At 36.7% G+C, this 19,769-nt stretch overlaps 1 protein-coding gene across 1 annotated transcript in view; it reads right to left on the bottom strand.

Moving 5' to 3' along the window:
- Positions 1-19,769, bottom strand: part of PPP3CA (protein phosphatase 3 catalytic subunit alpha) — a 173,524-nt gene that overhangs the window by 15,246 nt on the left and 138,509 nt on the right. Inside the window, exon 13 of the mRNA XM_039223803.1 lies at positions 19,080-19,154. Coding sequence (XP_039079734.1) covers positions 19,080-19,154 — 75 coding nt within the window. The remainder of the gene's footprint in view (positions 1-19,079; positions 19,155-19,769) is intronic.

Below are 19,769 nucleotides of genomic sequence, written 5' to 3'. Positions count from 1 at the left end.
CAAGAAGCCCATGTATCAGGCTTTCTCTTGCAGCATTCACACCATGGTAGGCCTCTCCCAACATGCTGATTGGCAAGTCTTACTGTTGCCAGCTATTCTGCCCGTGAACGAGTGGAGAAAACCATTCTCCAATCCAGTCTTTCTAATGATAAAGTGAAACCATGGATGCTCCTTCACTAGGCTCCTTGAATTATACTCTGTTGTCCAGAACATTTGAGGAGAAGATAGGATGTGTGCTGGATCCCTGCCTCAAACTTTATCCTGGGTTTCTAACATTATGTATTATCTATGATTTGTAACTATCGTTCTTTAGACAGTAAATCTTGTTCTGGAGACCATCGAAAAGTCTAAGTTTCTGTGCCTGCACTGTAGATAATTTATGTTCAAGAGGCTGCTAAAGAACTTTAGTTAAGAAAAGAAAAAAAGTGGGATGGCAATTTGTCTCCGTAAGGCTTTTTGTTATATGTATTTTTTCAGTTACATTCTGCTTTCAGCCTAATACTGCTATTTCCACTCCACATTAACTATTTCCAGTCTGTTTGACCCAGTGCACCCAGAGGTCATGATGCGTTAAGTGAGGGAAAAGATTCTGACCCTCTCCGACACACGGTATGGCCCGATCACAAAATCCATCCACCAGACACAAAGAATGTAAACGGTGAGTGAGCTCCAAAAGTGGCAACTATCCTTAGAAGCACAGTAAGAAAAGCAGCAAGAGGGACTGTTTAGAAATAAAATTGTACATATTTGAGAGAAATGAGAAAGGGAAAACAGAAAACAAAATAAGTGAAAACTGTAGAAGTATAATCTCCCAGAAAAACTTCAATAAAGGCCTTATAAAAACCATAAGCAGGCCAAAGACAAGCAGGACACTAAGTTGGAAAGGGTGGGAAATAAATTATACAGAGCCATCCTCTTTAGCTCAGTATTAGTGGATTCTCAGAAAAATGCTCAACTAAATGCTGAATTTTAAATGTAAAATGAAGGTTCTGATAGAGCCTGTTTACCATTCCTTATTTATTTCAGATCACTTACCGGAGAGCATGTAACCGGTATGCTATTTCATGCATTCACAGTCGTGCTCCTAACAAATGGTGATTCACAGCGTGTTACAGCACTTCTCTTTCTCTTTGTTTTCTCTTTATTTATATTCAAGCTATTTAACAATGCAGTGTAGTCTTGACTTCAGGAGGAGCAACCAGTGATTTCTCTCTTACACATGACACCCAGTGCTCATCCTGAAAAGTGCCCTCCTGATTGCCCATCACCCATTTAATCCATCCCCCCACTCAATTTTCTTAATGAAGGAATGCTGTCTCTTTTTAAATTTCTCAATAACACAGATAAGGAAAAAAGTTTACCACTCCTTTTATAAAGTTAGAACATATTTACCCCCCAAAATAAAAAATAGCCTAATCATAAACAGCATAAAGAGACGTATTAAATGAGTATCTCTTGAAGTTTTATCCTGGGGATTGCCTTCAATATTTTCCGAATACTGAAAATCAAAATTAAACTAATGCCAAACTTTGATAACCTCGCAAAAATTTAAAATACTTAAACAGGGGCACCTGGGTGGCTTGGTCGTTTAAGCATCTATCTGCCTCTTGATTTCAGCTCAGGTCATGATCTCACAATGGTGAGCCTGTTTCAGATTTTCTCTTTCTCTCTTGCTCTCTGCCCTGCCCTCTGCTTGTGCATGTGTTCTCTCTCAAAATAAAAAAATAAACATTGTAAAAATAAAATACTCAAATAAAATAGATGAGCTAATATGTAATTGAACTTAATGGGGCTGAGAATAGCAGGGAAAATTAAGTTCAAATAAAAAAATCTTTGTATATTTAGTATTGTTATTCCTGATTTTTGGTATTTTCCAAATTCAGAGTCCCAAAATGTGCTATCAGCACAGAGCCTGCTTGGGATTCTATCTGCCTCTCCCTCCTCCCTCTCTTTCTGTCTCAAAATAAATAAATCAACTTCAAAAAAAGAATATGACATTTTAACTTGAAAGTTTAAAACTGAAAGGAACATTTTATATGTTTAAAAAATTGGTCATTTTAACTAAAATTTTATTTTGCATTTCTATTCTAACAATTATCACTTCTATTTTGAGCATCTCTTTCTCTACAACTTCTACCTTTTAATCTTCTTTTATGCCTGGGGTATTATGCGACTGTATCCAGAATCTAGGCAATCCCGCACACTCAATTTTCCTCAAAGTGGAAGGGACTAATGTATAGACCAAGGGGATCTTTAAAGACTTGCTTTCTTTTTCTTTAAATTTTTAAAAATGTTTATTTAGGTTTTTTCTTTTGAGAGAAACACAGAGTGTGGGCGGGGTAAGGTCAGAGACGGAGGGAGACACAGAATCCAAAGCAGGCTCCAGGCTCTGAGCTAGCTGTCAGCAAAGAGCCTGACACGGGGCTCAAACCCACGAACTGTGAGATCATGACCTGAGCCGGAGTCAGCCTCCTAACCAAATGAGCCACCCAGGCGCCCCTAAAGACTTATTTTCAACATGTGTCCTTTCTGAACTTAACTTGCTGACTTAAGTTTTAAAGGCATCCATGCCAAGCGGCTTGCGGAGTGAGTGCTGCATCCCCGCAAGGTGGACTTCAGCTTCTAAGGGGACAGGGACATGGCAGCAGTATCACTGTGATGAGGGGCAAGTGCTAGGGTGAAGAGAGATTCCTACCACAGGGGACACCCCCCACACATCACAGATGCTCCACATCTGGCTCACAGCTCCCACCCATTGAGCTCCTACAGCAACTTCCTCAGTGTTCACTGATTTAGAGAATGTGGGAAGTGCTGGATAGAATACAATTATTACTCAAATCATGTAATGTTTTACTCACCAGTGTTCTGGTGAGTCTCTCCCATATAACCTGCCATGTGTTAACCGCCAGCAACAGAAATATGGATTAAGCATGATCTGTGCTTTAGGAAATCAATGAACGATGACAACAGAGTGTGACAAATAGATTGTTAGTAGCAGTGGTGTGCCCGAGCTGGCTTGTGTCCACTAGTGAGGGTAGAGCTGGCTTGTGTCCACTAGTGAGGGTAGATGGAGCACATCTCTTCTTAACTCCATGCTGGTAGCCTGACATCAGCGACAGGGAAGAGGATTTATACTATGGAATGCTACACATGCCACAAACTAGGGCCATTTTCCCTCTGTAGGAAGGTTGATGAACATGTACCAGCACACCACTGAAAGTAGGTGTTAGTTGTCTGGAGGCCCAAGAAGAAAAGTTCACTAAAATCATGACAGTTGAAGGATCTTGTGGGACAAGTAAAAATGAAAGAATGAGGAGAACTGGGTCTTCTCCAGAGAAGGAAGACAATTTTCAAACTTTTGGAGGCTGCAACAATCCATTTTGTGTTGTGTTGAATGGTGGGGGGTGGAGGGGGAGGTCTGGCATGAATGGAGCTGGGCATGCAGGGGTGAGGCAAGGTGAGAGGAGAAGCACGGGCCCCCTGGGCCAACCTGTAAAGGTGAGCACATGGAAGCACATGCAGACAAGAAGTTTACATATTAGCACCTTTGTAGTAGCGATTAACGGAACTTACTTTGTCACTTATCTACCAAAAAAAGAAATAAAGAGATGAACTGATGGAGAGGTAGATATGTGACAAAGCAAATACCAGTAAAACCTTGGGGTCTGTGAGCATAATTCGTTCCAGAAACATGTTTGTAATCCAACGCACTTTTATATCAAAGTAAATTTCAAGAACCACTGGCTCAGTTGTGATCAGGTGAAGTTCGGCGTCACGGACCACTCGTATTGCAAGCCATTGCTCGTTTATCAAGTTAAAAATTTATTAGAAATGTTTACTCAAATCAGAGGACTCTAGATGCTGGAGAAGATGTGGAGAAATGGGCACCCTCCTACACTGTTGGTGGGAATGTAAACTGGTACAGCCCCTCTGGAAAACAGTGGGGAGATTCCTCAAAAAATTAACAATAGAACTCCCCTCTGACCTAGCAATAGCACTGCTAGGAATTTACCCAAGGGATATAGGAGTGTTGATGCATAGGAGCACATGTACCCCAATGTTCATAGCAGCACTCTCAACAATAGCCAAAACATGGAAAGAGCCTAAGTGCCCATCAACGGACGAATGGATCAAAAAGATGTGGTTCATCTATACCATGGAATACTACATGGCAATGAGAAAGAATGAAATCTGGCCATGTGTAGCAACATGGATGGACCTTGAGGGTGTTATACTGAGCGAAATAAGTCAGGCAGAGGAGAACTACTATATGTTTGCACGTATAGGAGGATTAGGAGGAACTTAACAGAAGACCATGGGGAGAGGAAGCAGAAAAATAGTGGGGGAGAGGGAGGGAGGCAAACCATGAAAGACTCTCAAATGCTGAGAATAAACTGAGGGTTGATGGGGATGGGGGAGAGGAGAAGGGGGGTGACGGGCATGGAGGAGGGCAATTATGGGGATGAGCACTGGGTGTTGTATGGAAACCAACTTGACAATAAACTATTAAAAAAAAAAAAGAAATGTTTGCTCGTCTTGCGGAACACTCACTGGACAAGTTACTCGCAATCCAAGGTTTTACGGTATAATGAAATCTTAATGGTGGAAGGGATGTGATGAGTACATGGATATTGACCATACAATTGTTTCAACATTCTTATAGCTTAAAACATTTCATAATAAAAAGCCAAAAAAAAAAAAAAAACCCCACTATATTTGGAAGAAGCTTGGTTTAGAGGGAAAAGGGAGCAGCTTTGAGAAAAGCGGTGTCTCCATCCCGCCCATTGTGTTTCATGGGGGATGGGTGAGCTTGCCAATGGAAGCAATAAAGAAAAGTTCTCAGAGCAGCTACATGCAACCCGTCCCTTCTCCAATCAGCTCCAAGAGAAAATTGGCCTGGTAGAGTTTTGCTTTATATGCCCAATCCAACACAATCTAACTGCTTTTTGTACTTTGTAAGAAATGAAGATGATGAGGTACATAAAATTTTATACTCAAATATCTCATAAACCAGGAGTATTTTCCTATTATTAGAATGTGAAAAAGCTCCTTCTCATAAAAAGCAGGACAAAGTGAGGTGTTCACTCATGTCAACAGTACCAGAAATTCTCCACTTTGTTATTATATGGGCCTCAGTTTTTTATTATTATTTAGGTTTCAAAAGTGTGCATATTTACTAACATTTTGCACTTTTTTGAGAGGAAAGATATTTTAAGAACTATATATTACTAGTAGGCTTTAAATCTGTAACTTTTTAATTTAGATTCTAAGAAACTAATAAAGTATCCAAATTTGTTAAAATTTAACAAAGTTTCTCTCTTTAGGAAGTGAATTCTATTTGAAAGTAAAATTTTTATCATGTTTCATTATTATTAAGTAGAGTTTAGATGTATGCCCCAGATATTATTTTTCATCAAATAGAGCAATTATTGAATTTGAATAAAGGCTATTGATGGAATGAAGCATAAGATGTTGAGATAAAAAAATACCTTATACTGTGTTATATTAAAAACAAAAACTAGTTAGGTTTTCATCCCAAATCAGCACCTTTGAAATACAAGATATAAAACAAGAAGAGTCTTCAGATGCCTCTAAAAACCTTGCATAACTGTTTCTTTGTTTTTCATTTTTTTTTTTTTTACAGATGAATATGAAACTATAAGTACACAGAAGATCTTATTTAGGAGAATACATGGCCCACATTGGCACCCATAAAGCTAGGAAGCCAAACCATGTGATATAATCCCTAAACATTATTCTTCCTTGTCTTTTCTTTCCCTGACCTAGTTTACCAATAACAAACCTTGAACTACCATATGCCAACAAAGTGATGCTATCTATAAGTTACTTAGACATCCACTAGCTTTTGCCCTTGGCCATGAGTGTGACAAGGGCTTTACGACATCTTCCTACACGATGTCAGGCATTTCAGTCCTTAGATTTAGGAACAGCACCATAAGCACTGAGTAATTGTGTTCACTCTGATGGACTGACTTTAAAACTGTAACTTTCACATTTTTTTTTTTACTCATGCGTGTACATAAGAATATCCTCCAAAGTATACTATTCCCACCTCCAAATATTAAATAGTTATAAATACATTGTCAACATTGCCATTTTAAAATGAAATGACTCTATTATAGTTCTTTTTACTGATGACATATAAATATCACAGCAATTTCATACCACCCTCATCCATTTAAAGAAAAAAAAAATCCACAAACGAGATACTCATTGATACTTAGAAATCTTACACGTGTCCTTTTTTCCTTTGAAATTGTATTTCCATTTCTCTAATTCTAATCTAGTGAATTGCATATCTATACTGTAAAATATTTTTATAACTGCCTTGTGCTTCATCAAAAACATGTTTCCAAGTCTAAATTAAAGGTATTTTTAAGACATTTTCTGACACAATGAAGCCTTAAGTGTTCACAAATACCTTTGGAATCAATATCACAACTAGTAGTAGTACATAATTGAGCTAGATAACACAACTCTATGATAAATATTTATAAATATTTAAAAAGCACAGAAATACAACTTTATTGGAATGCATCCCTTAATGACAAGGATGGGAGGTGGTTACACTGCTTTGACTAAGGATACTTCCGGGATGTCTGGGTGGCTCAGTTGGTTAAGCGTTGGACTTCAGCTCAGGTCATGAGCTCACGGTTTGTGAGTTCGAGCCCTGTGTCAGGCAGAGCCTGGAGCCTGCTTTGGCTCTGTTTCTCCCTTGTTCTCTCTTCCTCCCCAGCTTGCACTCTGTCTCTCTCTCTCAAAAATAAACGCTAAAAACTTTTTTAAAAAAGGATACTTCCTAGACGCAGAGTTTTTCCAGCATCTCTCTGTTGTACACCAGTACTAAACATCTCAAGGTGAGGTTTATAGTGATTGTGTCTTGGGAGACCTATGCCTTGCTATTAAATTGGGAGGAGGCCAATTGAGAAAGAAGAGGTGGAAAAGGAGAAGCCGCATAGAGGCCTGCAGCTTTCAGCTCAGGTGAGTTTTAGAAAAGAGGACATATGGACACTGAGAACTGGAAAATGGCTTCCCTTACAACTCCCCTTGCAACATCCTTGGTTAACGCCAATAGTACAAATATTCCAGCCTGAAGACTGAGATTACTGTTTCCAGAGTTGAGAGCTGCTGAAAGATCTCCTTGACTAGCCATAGCTTGAAAGTCTGCGTTGCTCGACCATTCTTTGGACTAGTCTCAAGAGACTGTTTGGGCGCCGGCCTTCACAAATGGCAGTACGCATGCCTATTCCATTAGGCAGGAAGACACATTCAGGATCCTACATTTAAAAAATTCCTGTAAAACCTCCTTTTTTTGAAGGTCATAACCTAAAATGCTTGGAACACCTTTTTAGCTTGATTTTAATTCTACCATATTACACATCCAGAGGTAGTAAAATTGGGATATAATGGCTACTTACTTCCAGCCACTCCAAACCACATATTCTGAATTTTCCGCTATGTTTTTTGAGTTCAATGAAAATCTCAGCATGTGATAGCAGCTGCAATAGTGTGATATTTGGCATAAGACTATTCTGTCTTGTAGCCCATTTTGAAAGTGACAGAAGATCCTTTAGATGATATTTTGTTAAATAAAAAGTCTCTCCTGTGTCATGGATTTTAAGAAAGGCCAGGACAGCCTAGACTGTTTTTCCCCCACTTCTCTTGTCATAAAACATAAATGAGTAATTTGGATAGGAAATCTTAAAAAGATACAGACTACTCCCAAATGTCAAGTAACTGTCATTGTTTGGTTATCCTACGTAATTAAAAGTTACTTCTGTTTACAAGCTTTAATTTGATTCTGTGGACTTTTGTTCTCTGAGACACTGTGTTCCATCTGCTCAGTGACTCCTCAGCAGAGCCACAGAAATTGGCTCTCAGGCATAATTCTAACTTGGGTAAAAATTAAAGACCTCAAAATAGACCAGAGAGCTTCCGTTGATTTTTCAAGAAATTATCACATATTCAAACTATGCCTGACAAAGAACATTTGAGTTTGTTTATATTTACCAAAGTAGAACCTAAGAGCATGTTAAATCCTAGTTGGATTGACCCCTAATCATGACAGAAACACATCAGTTTTCTAAACTGACAACTGAAAATCAAAGCAAAATGGGGGCACTTGGGTGCCTTGGCTGACTGTCCAACACTTGATTTTGACTCAGGTCATGATCTCACCATCATGAGATTAAGCCCCTCGTTGGGCTTTGCAATAGGTGGAGAGCCTGCTTAAGATTTGCTCTCTCTCTCTCTCTTTTTCTTTCTGCCCCTTCCCCACTTGTACACTCTTTCTCTCTCTTAAAATAAAAAAATTAAAAAAAAAACACTTTAAAAAAGAAAATAAAAGCAAAATGAAACAAAATAACAAATGTTAATAGTTCAGACTTACTGTCTACGGGAGAAACAATCATAATGTCTGGGTATTTAATCTACCAAGGATTATTCTGGGTAGGTGAGTGTGGAAGAGTTCAAAAAGATATCTATTAAGGACCTAATTATGCATACATGCTAAATGCTGAAAGGATGCATTCAGACCAGAACTTAATTCTGTACCCTTATGGATTTATAAATTTATCAAATGCTAGGACTATATTTAAATGTGATCTCTGAAATTATACAAATTAAAGGGGGGAAATGGACAGAGTAAAGTATTATGTTTCACTGTCCCATGTCATAATGCTAGCTAGAAAGGTAACTGGGCACCATCTGATAGTACAATAAAAAACGCAGGCTGAGATCAGTAAGGCGACTTCTTGGTCTGACAGCGGAGGACCCTGAGGCACAAGAATGTATTGAGCTTATCTGAAACAAAGCCACTCAGAGGTCTTCTGATGCTATTTATTCAAGACCTTAGTGGGTATTATGTCAGTACATGGAGGGTGCGGTGAGGTTTTGCCCAAGAAGAAGAAATAAAGAAAGGAGCATTAGGTTCTGGCCAATGATCAGGGCACAGGCTCGCACAGGCAAAGTAAACATTTAAGACTTTAAGATCACCTAAAGATATTATTCTCTTATCGGAGGAAGGGGATACGCCAATCAAAAAGCTACCGAAGCAGAGTAAGGAAGAGAATCTGAGGCAAATATCTGAGCTGTCTAGAGAAGTACTGTCCATGGAGCAAAGGTCTTCCAGTGTCTTGTCCCTATAAAGGCTTCAGATTATAAAATAGCTGGCTCATTCATTTCTTTCAGGGCCTGAAGAAATTGGCATGTGGCAGGTAGAACAGAACCGTGGTGAGGAACTTATGCTCTGGAGTAAAAGGCCTGGAGTTTCAGCTCCTCAATGCACTAGCTGTTCTTTCCTGGACAGATGACTAGGTTTCGACACGTCCATATTCCTCATCTATAAAGTGAGGAATGTTCAAAGTCCTTTATTTGCATTTTTCCACATAATCTTAACAACAATCTCATGAGGAAGTACTATCAGTTTCCATTGTCCTCAGAATGATTCTAAGGAACAGAAATGGTTTGCTTAAGGTCAACCACTGGAAAGTGCTGACCCAGAGACAAAATTTATTAACATAGTGGATTGTTTGATTTACTTCATGGGAGGGTGGAAGAATTAAGTAAGTAATGGGTTCACTCGCTCTTAACATTCAACAAACACACGTGTCACATACTGTGCTACCTGCTAAAGATTTTTGGTACATGATAAGTACTCAAAAATGTTTGCTATTTTAACTGGTGCAGCCACTCTGGAAAACAGTATGGCGGTTCCTCAAAACATTAAAAATCATATGAGTCCAATCATATGAGGACTTTAACATACAAAACAGATAAACATAAGGGAAGGGAAGCACAAATAATATAAAACAGGGAGGGGGACAAAACATAAGAGACTCTTAAATATGAAGAACAAACGATGTTGCTGGAGATGTTGTAGGAGGAGGGATGGGCTAAGTGGGTAAGGGACATTAAGGAATCTACTCCTGAAATCATTGTTGTACCATATGCTAACTAACTTGGATGTAAACTTAAAAAAATAATAAAAAAATAAATAAAAATACAAACTACTAAAAAAAGTCTTTGCTATTATTGTTAACAAGGAAATGCTTGTGCAGAGGTGGATGTTCTAGTTCTTCTAAAATTCACACTTCTTGCTGTAAAGTAAAAAAATAAAAAATGATTGTGTGAATCTCCTTAATATCAGGCTCCCTAAATTGAGGCCTCACTTGTGTTTTGTGCCAACCAGGCTAAAGGCTGTGCCCCTAGTGGCTAGTGGCATATTCACTAGGGGACAATGCTAGCAGACAGGATGTTGCTGGCTTCTTTTTCAGTAAAAAAAAAAAAAAAAGGAACATTTCAAAACAGTGGGCTAGATTTCTATTTCTGTGGAGGTCTGAGAAAAAGTAGGAGAAAAGTTTTATGGCTTCTCATAAGTAAAGAGTAAAGAGGAAGGAATAACACAGCTTTTTACAAGAGTGAAAACAAGTGACACTCATAGAAAAATATTTTTAAAATCTAGATTTTCTGAGCACCTATTTAACTTTTTCATCGAGCCCTTACACTCGCCATCAGAGATCAAATAATTACCATCAAGAGAATGTTTGACAAACATTGGGCTCCCAACAACTCTGTCTGCAGCAGTTTCATCAACTAATAATTATTCTCACATAAGTACAATCTTCAGACTGACAACCTGGACCTATAATATGCCTTCGTACAAAGAGAATCATGAATGCTCTGGCAAAAACAGAAGAATAATTATCTTATTTTCTCCTGGCATCAACTTTCAGCAAGCTTACATTACCACTATAGTCCCCTCCATGAAGAATACCTCTTTCACAAGTCAATTACTTGAACCTTGTTTATGAGAAGTGATGTTTTTCTAAAATGTAGACACATGTATACACTAAATTTTTGCCTTTGTTGAGGACAAAGAGCTGCCTACTTCAATGCTTTTCAAATAAAGTATAGATTAGGGTTTATACAGCACACATTTATTTCCCTTCTAATGATGCAATGCAGATTTCTTTCTCAAATACATTTGACTGAAGGGTATGCTTAGATATGCAATAGCTAATGTGTAGTGTAAGTTGACCAATGTCACCAGTAGTTTAAGAAAGGCTCAAATGCTACAAAAAGTAATGATTTTTAAACCTGTGTAAAAATACTGTATATGTGGAACATACATGTGTCTATGGAAATATAGCATAAAATTCCAAAGCATTATTTTACTGTGAGCATAGTATTCTAGCCAATGGTGGACTTTAGCCAATCAATTAGCTGTCACAAGGATATGGCTGTTTTTTCAATTTACTTTGTTCTGCAAAGTCTGTGTTTCTACATAATGTGAAAATCCTATTAGGTAAAAAAGAAAATCATTGTGCAAAACCATGGTAGTACAACAGGAAGAGAAAGCAGTGCTTTCAATGTCTGTGTTACTCTATCTTTTTAATTAGCAACTTAAAGGATTTGAATTTTGCAATCAAATATGATAAGCTAGACTTGATGATACTGATTATAATATGATGGCTAACCAGGCACCTTGTATGACAGTCAAGGCCCTAAAACATCAATAGCCATAAATATGATGGGAGTTTCTATCCTACTACCTACTAAATCCCTGTGTATTTTTTAGACATGTTTTAATTTAAATGATACACTCGTTATAACTATTTGTTTCCTTTTTATGGCATAACCATGATTTTTAAAAAAGCAGTTACCTGTAATATAAATGGGACAGAGTACAAAGGATAAATTTAGAGTGACAAAAATGATTTATCTTCTAAATTACATACCAAAATATTACATAATTGGAAAAAAGAGAACACTAAATTGGAAGGTAATTAACAAAAGGCTCAAAAAAAATGACAAATCCTTTTACAAAATATTGAGTAATTTTTGTTTCTATATGTTTTCTTTTACTTTCTTCAATTATATCATTCAAACTCAGATATTATAGAAAGATAAGAGAAAACTGGTAAAATAAAACCCATCTTTGCATATAATTTGCTGATAAACTTAGATGGATTTCTCACATGGTCATACTTCCTAAAGCTGTAAAATACATAAAGAGATTTTCTTTTCCTTGTCAGAAGTAGAAAACAAGAAAGATGTCCTTTAAGTTTTTCTTTAGTTATCAAATGTTTTGTCTCTAGTCATGTTCCTTCCCTCAACCTTTTTAAAAAAATGTTTATTTATATTTCAGAGAGAGAGAGAAAGGGAAAAAGAGAGAGAATGAGCAGTAGACAGGCAGAGAGAGAGGGAGACAGATTCCAAAGCAGACTCTTGGCTCTGAGCTGTCAGCACAGAGCCTGATGTGGGGCCGGGACCCACAAACCTGAGCTGATCATGACCTGAGCTAAAGTCGGACACTTAACCGACTGAGCCACCCAGGTGCCCCAACCCTTTCAATCCTCTGTAAGACAACATATTTTAAGTTGGTTTCTTGCTGACAAAGACTCTGATCTCAATGAAGGCAGAAACCATGTGTTTGCCTGTCATTGAATACACAGAAAAAGATATTCCGTGAAGAAATACTTTTACAGAGAAATAAAAATAAAAAATAAAATGAAAATATAACATGATATGAAAATTGAGGTACTTTGCACTTTAATTTTTGGCCTTTTGCCAATGATTTCTATTTTCTTTTCTAGCTATCATAAATACCACAGCTAACATAAACACCTCTTTTCAATAATCTGATATTTGACAATCAAAGTTATGTCCTAATATTTCACTTTTTGGCCAGACTTACATCTCAAAGTAATTTTTCTGCATTTGGTGCAAATGTTTTTTAACAGCTGCTGCCCAAACTGCTACACAATCCTGGTTCTTTTAACTTGACTATTCCCTTTCTCCTTTGCTCCTTTGTCTTTTTTCTCTAGCTTCATCAAGAAGGGTTAATTTAAGGGATGCCTGGGTGGCTCCATCAGTTAAGTGTCTGATTCTTGACTTCAGCACAAGTCACGATCTTACGGTTTGTGGGATCAAGCCCTGCATCAGGCTCCATGCTGACAGCACAGAGCCTGCTTGGGATTCTCTCTCTCTCTCTCTCTCTGTCCCTCCCCTGCTTGTGCTCCCACATACTCTCTCTCTTTCTCAAAATAAATAAACATTAAAAAAAAGAAGGTTAATTTTAAGAATCAGTCTTCAATTTTCTGATAGTTCCTTTCACATCAGCCACTTTGGAGGCCGATTTCACTCTTAATAGATTCAGTCATGACTTTTAATTCCAAGCGTCTGTCACCAGCTCAGATTTTGTTCCCACTTTCCAGGACTCCACTTCCAAATTCCACTTGGACATTTCCAGAGTTATGTGTGTCACTTTTACTCGAAGTCATTTTCTCCTCAAACTGTGAGTTTTTCTATAAATATTCTCATCTTCCTGGACACCTAGCTTGAAGCCACCCAAATCAACTTTTCTTTCCTTTGCCCCCCTGATTGCATAGTGTAAGTCCCTGGATAGCTCTTTGGAATAGCTCCCTTTAGATTTTATTCTTAACACCATCTTTGTTCGGATATGGTCACCTCAACTTTCAGATACATTATGAAGTTCCTGCATTATATTCCTACTTAGTCTTTGTTCAGTTTGCAAGCATTTTTCCAAGCTCATCGACTGCAGGTTATGTGTCGATGCTGACAGAACAAGAATCCTATCCCCACTGTGTTCCCTGGGAGCTATTTATTTATTTACTATATCAAAATGTTTCCATTTTATATTAAAGCTTACATCCCCCCCCAAAAAAAACCTGTCCACTATTATAGGACATACAACTTTTTTTTTTCAAATTGGAAACCTGAAATATAGGATGTTAAAATGAGATGCACAGAAATGACAATAATTGCAGCCATAAGAAAAACTCTAAGTTAATGATTCTTAGTGTGTGTGCCATTGCCAGATGCACAAAGAAGAGGGGAGTTTTTAAGATGGAATTCATCTCAAATGTTCATTATGGCAATTAAATACAGTTTTAAATGAAAATAATAAAAATCAAACCTTTTTAGAGGTACTCCTCAGGCACCAATAAAATGCCATGTCAGACCCACAAATTCCCAATGTTACACTTTCAAAGCTGGCTTTTTAAAGCTAGACAGAAGGAAGCCGGAAGACCCTCTGGAACTCATGATATTAGATATCAAGAATTATCTAATAATTCAAAGCAGATGATGGGAGATAATTTTGTTGTATACAATTTAGATGGTTTTGTAGAGGCATGCAAAAAACTTCTCTGATCCCATATTCAGTGACTGGCCTGTGGTTAACATTAGGATAAGGCAAAAATGTGGATAAAGGATAAGAGTTTCACCATGTGGTTTGCTCTTTAGATGAAAGCAGAGACATAAATTCTAATTTAATATTAAGTCTTTCCAGTGCAGCCTAAAACTATATTTGGCTTGAAATGTCTTAGTTTTATTATTATTTTTCTTTCCCTCCTGATTCTACAGGATTTCAGTTTCACCTTCACGATTTTTCCTTGTTAGCCAGATTATCATAGTTTCAAACATACTTTGTGTCTATGTGCATGTATACATGTATACACACATACACATATATATGTGTGATCTCAGAGTCTAAGATTTTAGGACCTAAAAGAAAGTTCCAAATAAATAAATATTTCTAACTCATGAAACTGTCATTAGGCTTCTAATGCTTATCACTATTCCAGATGTCCTTGTTGTCATAATGAATAATAAAGAAACCTCTGAAATGATGCAGATTGCTTGATTTCTGTCAGCCTTTCCCCCCATTTTGGGGTCACTTACTAATCCATGGTCTGAAGTGAGTCTTCTTCATTAATGAGAGTTAACTACAAATAAAATCTGTCTACTTGGATTTCTTTCTTCTGTAAAATGTGCTGGTGAATAACAACCCCAAATTGAAACCAGCCTATAATTTTTATCATCCCAAATCAGAAGTAGAAACAGGAAACAAAGACCCCAATACATATAAATTAGATCCTCAAAAGACATTCATTGGTATTAGACTGTTTCAAAACTTTATCAGATAATAGAAATTTTGTATTTTATTTTCATCATAAAAGAGCCTGAGACCAATTTAAAATAGCAACTTTGTTCTGGATAGAGTATCAAATTCCTTTATTTGTAGGGCAGAAGCTAAGGAGGAGAGATTCAGGACATGATTTCTACTCAGAAAAACTAGAACCAGAGGATTTACTGCCTGCTCTGATACACCAACATTTTTAACATGACATAACTTCTTGGGGGTAAACTAAGATAAAAGGAATAGAGCAAAACTGTTTTATGTGCAGTTTATTTGACTCTCATGGCCAAATAGTGCAAAAAAAAAAAATCTCCTTCATTTTGCAGTATATTTACAGAGAACAAACTATATTCTGTTTAAGTGCTGTTTTGTTAACAACAAAAACAAAAGGCATAATGCTGTTTCAAAGAAAAAGATTTCAAGTGTTGTAATCACAGGTTGTAGAAAGTTCAAGAGTATGAGGACAAGGCACACATTATTAGTTTGAATCCAGGCTCTGTTACTTCATTAGCTTTGTGACCTTCAGCTTTAACCTCACCTCATCCAGTATCCAGCATTCATACATAAAACAAGGATAATCCTAGCACCTACATCCATAGACTGTTCTGAGGTGGAGATAGTATTAATCACCTAGTAAACATATATGTGATAATTAAGAATTGAATGACAGTTAATAATTACAATTTTCTGTTGGTCCAAAGGGTAAACTTCAGTGAAGAGTTAATACCTGTAAAGGGTTTGGAATAATGTCTGAGACATAAATAGTAAAGAGGAGCTGAGAGAATCTGAAGGAAAAACAGAATCAATCCCATACCTTTCATTCCTCTAGGAAATGAGAAGAGTCCCTATCTGCTATAGACTTTATAGACACTAAGAGGTCGACCCAAGAAAGTAAAAAGATAGTCATGGATTGTGGAGGTATCATTACTACCTGTGACTTTTCAGTTGATGTTGCATATGGAACAAAATATTAACAACTTAATAAATAATTCATGGAGAGATTCCATATGCCTCCATCCCCCACCCTTAGAATAAGCAGCCATTATAAGGAAGAGGTTCAGGTAAGTTCTTTGATGGCTTCTGATTCCTGCTTTCCCAATCTCTGTAGCCAACAAGCTTAGGAGGCTGGTAGGTAGAGCAGAGGGCCAGGCTCCAGAGAGAGACAGACTGCAGGCCACATGCAGGAGGGGCTGAGAAGAATTAGAAACTTTATCCTGACGTTGAAAATAATAGTGCCCCCATCACTCCAAAAAAATATAAATTTCAATGTACATTCTCAATAAACTGTAGTCTCAGAGAGTCAAAGAGTTCTGGAAACTTTTATAAGTTGTTTCTGAGCACCTCTGAAGAAATTCATAGCCTTTGCATCATGTTACAGTAAGCAATAAAGAACATTTCTGATTGTTTACTTCAATATATATATATACATATATATATGTGTATATACACATATATATGTCCTAAGTTAAACATACCTTTTACAAAAATGTTTATTTATTTTGAGAGGAAGAGAGAGAGAGAGAGATCGAGAAGGAGAAAAGCAGAGAGAGAGAGGGGGAGACAGAGAATGCCAAGCAGGCTCTGTGCTGTCAGTTCAGAGCCTGACAGGGGGCTCGATTCCACGAGCCATAAGATCATGACTTAAGCCAGAAACCAAGAGTTGGATGCTTAACCAACTGAGCCATCCCGGTACCCCAAACATACTTTTAATTAATGTTTTTATTTCTTTAGATTTAAGCATACTAGAGTCAGATTTCAGTGGTCTGCTTAAAAACAAACAAACAAAAATTTCTAAATGCCTTGAAAAAAGACATGCCCTCCTATAACTGGAATTAACATGATTAAAAACAAATTCTGATGAGTAAGAGACTGATGAGTGGAAGAAATTATTTTAAAAGCAGAGTAAGCCACAAAATATATCCTTTCATGTAAGAGACTGAGATGGTGGGTAAAGAGAACTCACCGTTAGTGAAGTAAACACTAGTGAGTTAGTCTTGGTAATGGTTAGCTGTTAAGGAAACACACGTACTGTTGAAATGTACAGGCATTTTGGCTACAATACCTGGTGCATAGTAGGTGCTCAATATAGGTATGTTGAGTGAATGCATTAATATATAATTATAAACCTATGCAGGTCTACCTATTCTGTATATTATACTTTTATTATATTGTCTATAATTATTGGCCAATGAACTTGACTACAATGGAGATTTGTTAACAAAGGCATATCACCTTATTAATGTTAATTAATCTTTCTCTTGAGGAATAAAAGGAACATAAAGACAGCTGTTGTAAAATGTTTGTTGATTTTTAAGATACCCCCAGAGGTATTCTTCCTTTAGAAAAAAAGTCTCTGTCATGATGAAAATATTATCTCTTAAATGATATCACTAACTCTGGAAGAGTTAATAGTAGCAAACTGTGGCTATAACATATGAAGCATCTAGAATCTGGAAAAAGCAAAAAATATCCATTGAATTCCTGGATATTTAAAAATATATCAATATATTTACTGAAGTAAGTTCTTACAGCTATTCTTTAACTAATTCTAACATAGTAGAAGTTTAGGCATATGTTATACAATATATTTTATATTCTATTCTATATATATAATTTTCTCTCCTTCCTTATATTATAGATGCCCTTGAAATATGACATACGACTGAAGAAAACTATATGGAGACAAACAAGCAATGAAGATCGGATAAGTTATAGAGGGGAGAAAAACTATGAGATGATAGGAACAATTGTACACTTCACATTTATCTAAATATATAGACTCTATCCATATGAGTGTATGAATACTTTTATTTTATTTTTGCCTGCAACATTAGGTATTTTGCATTTGTAGATGTGACCTGCATTAATCCAAGTAAACATTAAGTCATGTTGTTTAGCTTCTAACTTTCAGAAAGGGCCACATTCACCTTTCATTTGACTTAAATGCAATTTTTAAAGGTAAACATGCCATCAATGTAAACTTCCACGATATCTAGTTTCTGCCACCACCTTCACTCTTCATTTTATACTCTGTCTCATCCTATAGATACTATTTGTTTATGCATCAGCCTCTCTATCACACTGGGACTACGAAGCCACAGGTCTCTCTTCTATCTTGGAATCCTGAGTGTCCTACACAGACTAGGTATTTATTCCATGTTTATGGAAGTGGTTTCCTCTCGCACTTTCCTCTCCAACTGCATTTTTGTTAATTTCCATTCATTTTGGGGTACTACTGTAAGATCTACAGTGACTTTTTTCTCTCCATCTTTCACCTGATGGATCTTTGTTTCTTTTCTTCTTCTTTTTTTAAATGTTTATTTCTGAGTGAGAGAGACAGAGAGAAAATGGGACAGGGGAAGAAAGAGAGGGAAACACAGAATCCGAAGGAGGCTCCAGACTCTGGGCTTTCAGCATAGAGCCTGATGTGGGGCTTGAACCCACAAACCACAAGATCATGATCTGAGCTGAAGTTGGATGCTCATCCTACTGAGCCACCCAAGCACTCCTGATCTTTGTTTCTTGTAGAGAAAGTATACTCTTCAAGGGTAATTGAATACCCAACAGTATCTTAAACAATAATACAAAAGGCACATAGCTTATTCATTACTTATTATAGATGTGAAAAATTATTTGTATTAACATGAATACCAACCTATTAATGTGTAAATATATTTTTTATCATAAACATCAAAATTTGTATAACTGACAGGAACAACTTCATTAAAGGCACTTTTAGAAGCTACTCATTAAATGGAAATGTCTGCTAAAGGATTACTTTTTTAAAAAAATTTTTATTAAGGAGTGAAAAAAGTCACTTAGCAATGTGAGCTATGGAAAGATGGTCATTAAAACAGCTCACTATTCAACAAAGTTTTCAGAGTCATGGAAAATTTCTCTCATGGTGTGTGTGTGTGTGTGTGTGTGTGTGTGTGTGTGTGTATTTCTTCAAAGCAAACAGAAAATATAATATCTTCCATTCTCAACTGTATGTTATAATTTAACATAATCAAAATCTTAGAAATCTTAGAAACATATTCCTTGGGTTCCCTCTGAGACACCAAGTAATCATTACCTGGCAAATAGCATTGGTACAAAAACTCAAGCCTCTTACCATCAAATCCATCTTCTTCTGACCCTAGTTCATCATCTGAGCAGATGTTGAGGACATTTACCAGCATTTCAGTCACTAAAAAGGAAAAGAATAAAAATTTAAAAGTCCAGATTTTCAATTATAACCTTAATTATTACTCTGGCATTATTAACGAGCAAGCTTAGCATTTCTTACCTCTACTGTATATAGAATCTCCTGCAAAGCACTTTTTATAAAATCCTGATCGTAAAAGATAACCAGCTTGGTGATTCTACAGACTTTCTGTATATAAAAGTATTATCTCATGCCTATGAAATGGTATGGTAACATTTAACTAGTTATAGGTCAACAGACAATGCACAAATCAAATATGTGGTTGTGAATATACTATACATCTATGAAGGAGGAAATGGTTACTTTTGAATTTTTATTTGTTTGTACAATGATGCTATTAGATCTAGACCACATTGCAACCATCTGTTTTGCAGGGACTAAGTGAATGCTAAATCTCTCTCTCTCTCTCTCTCTTTTTTTAAATTCTTTTAATGCCCCCAGAGAACCCAGCACAGTGATGGGCATGTGGTTTTGTCTGATAAAAAATTGTTGATATATTTGAAGTAGTTTTGAGGATACTAGCTTTAAATTTTTTCTTTTTTAAAAATTTTTAAATGTTTTTATTTATTTCTGGAGCGCAGGCTCCAGGCTCTGAGC

This window comes from Hyaena hyaena, unplaced genomic scaffold (assembly GCF_003009895.1).
Source record: "Hyaena hyaena isolate Hyena2069 unplaced genomic scaffold, ASM300989v1 scaffold_1449, whole genome shotgun sequence".
NCBI classification, from domain to species: domain Eukaryota; kingdom Metazoa; phylum Chordata; class Mammalia; order Carnivora; family Hyaenidae; genus Hyaena; species Hyaena hyaena.
Note: the sequence above shows the minus strand (reverse complement) of the source record. Positions and strands in the feature narration are given on the sequence as shown.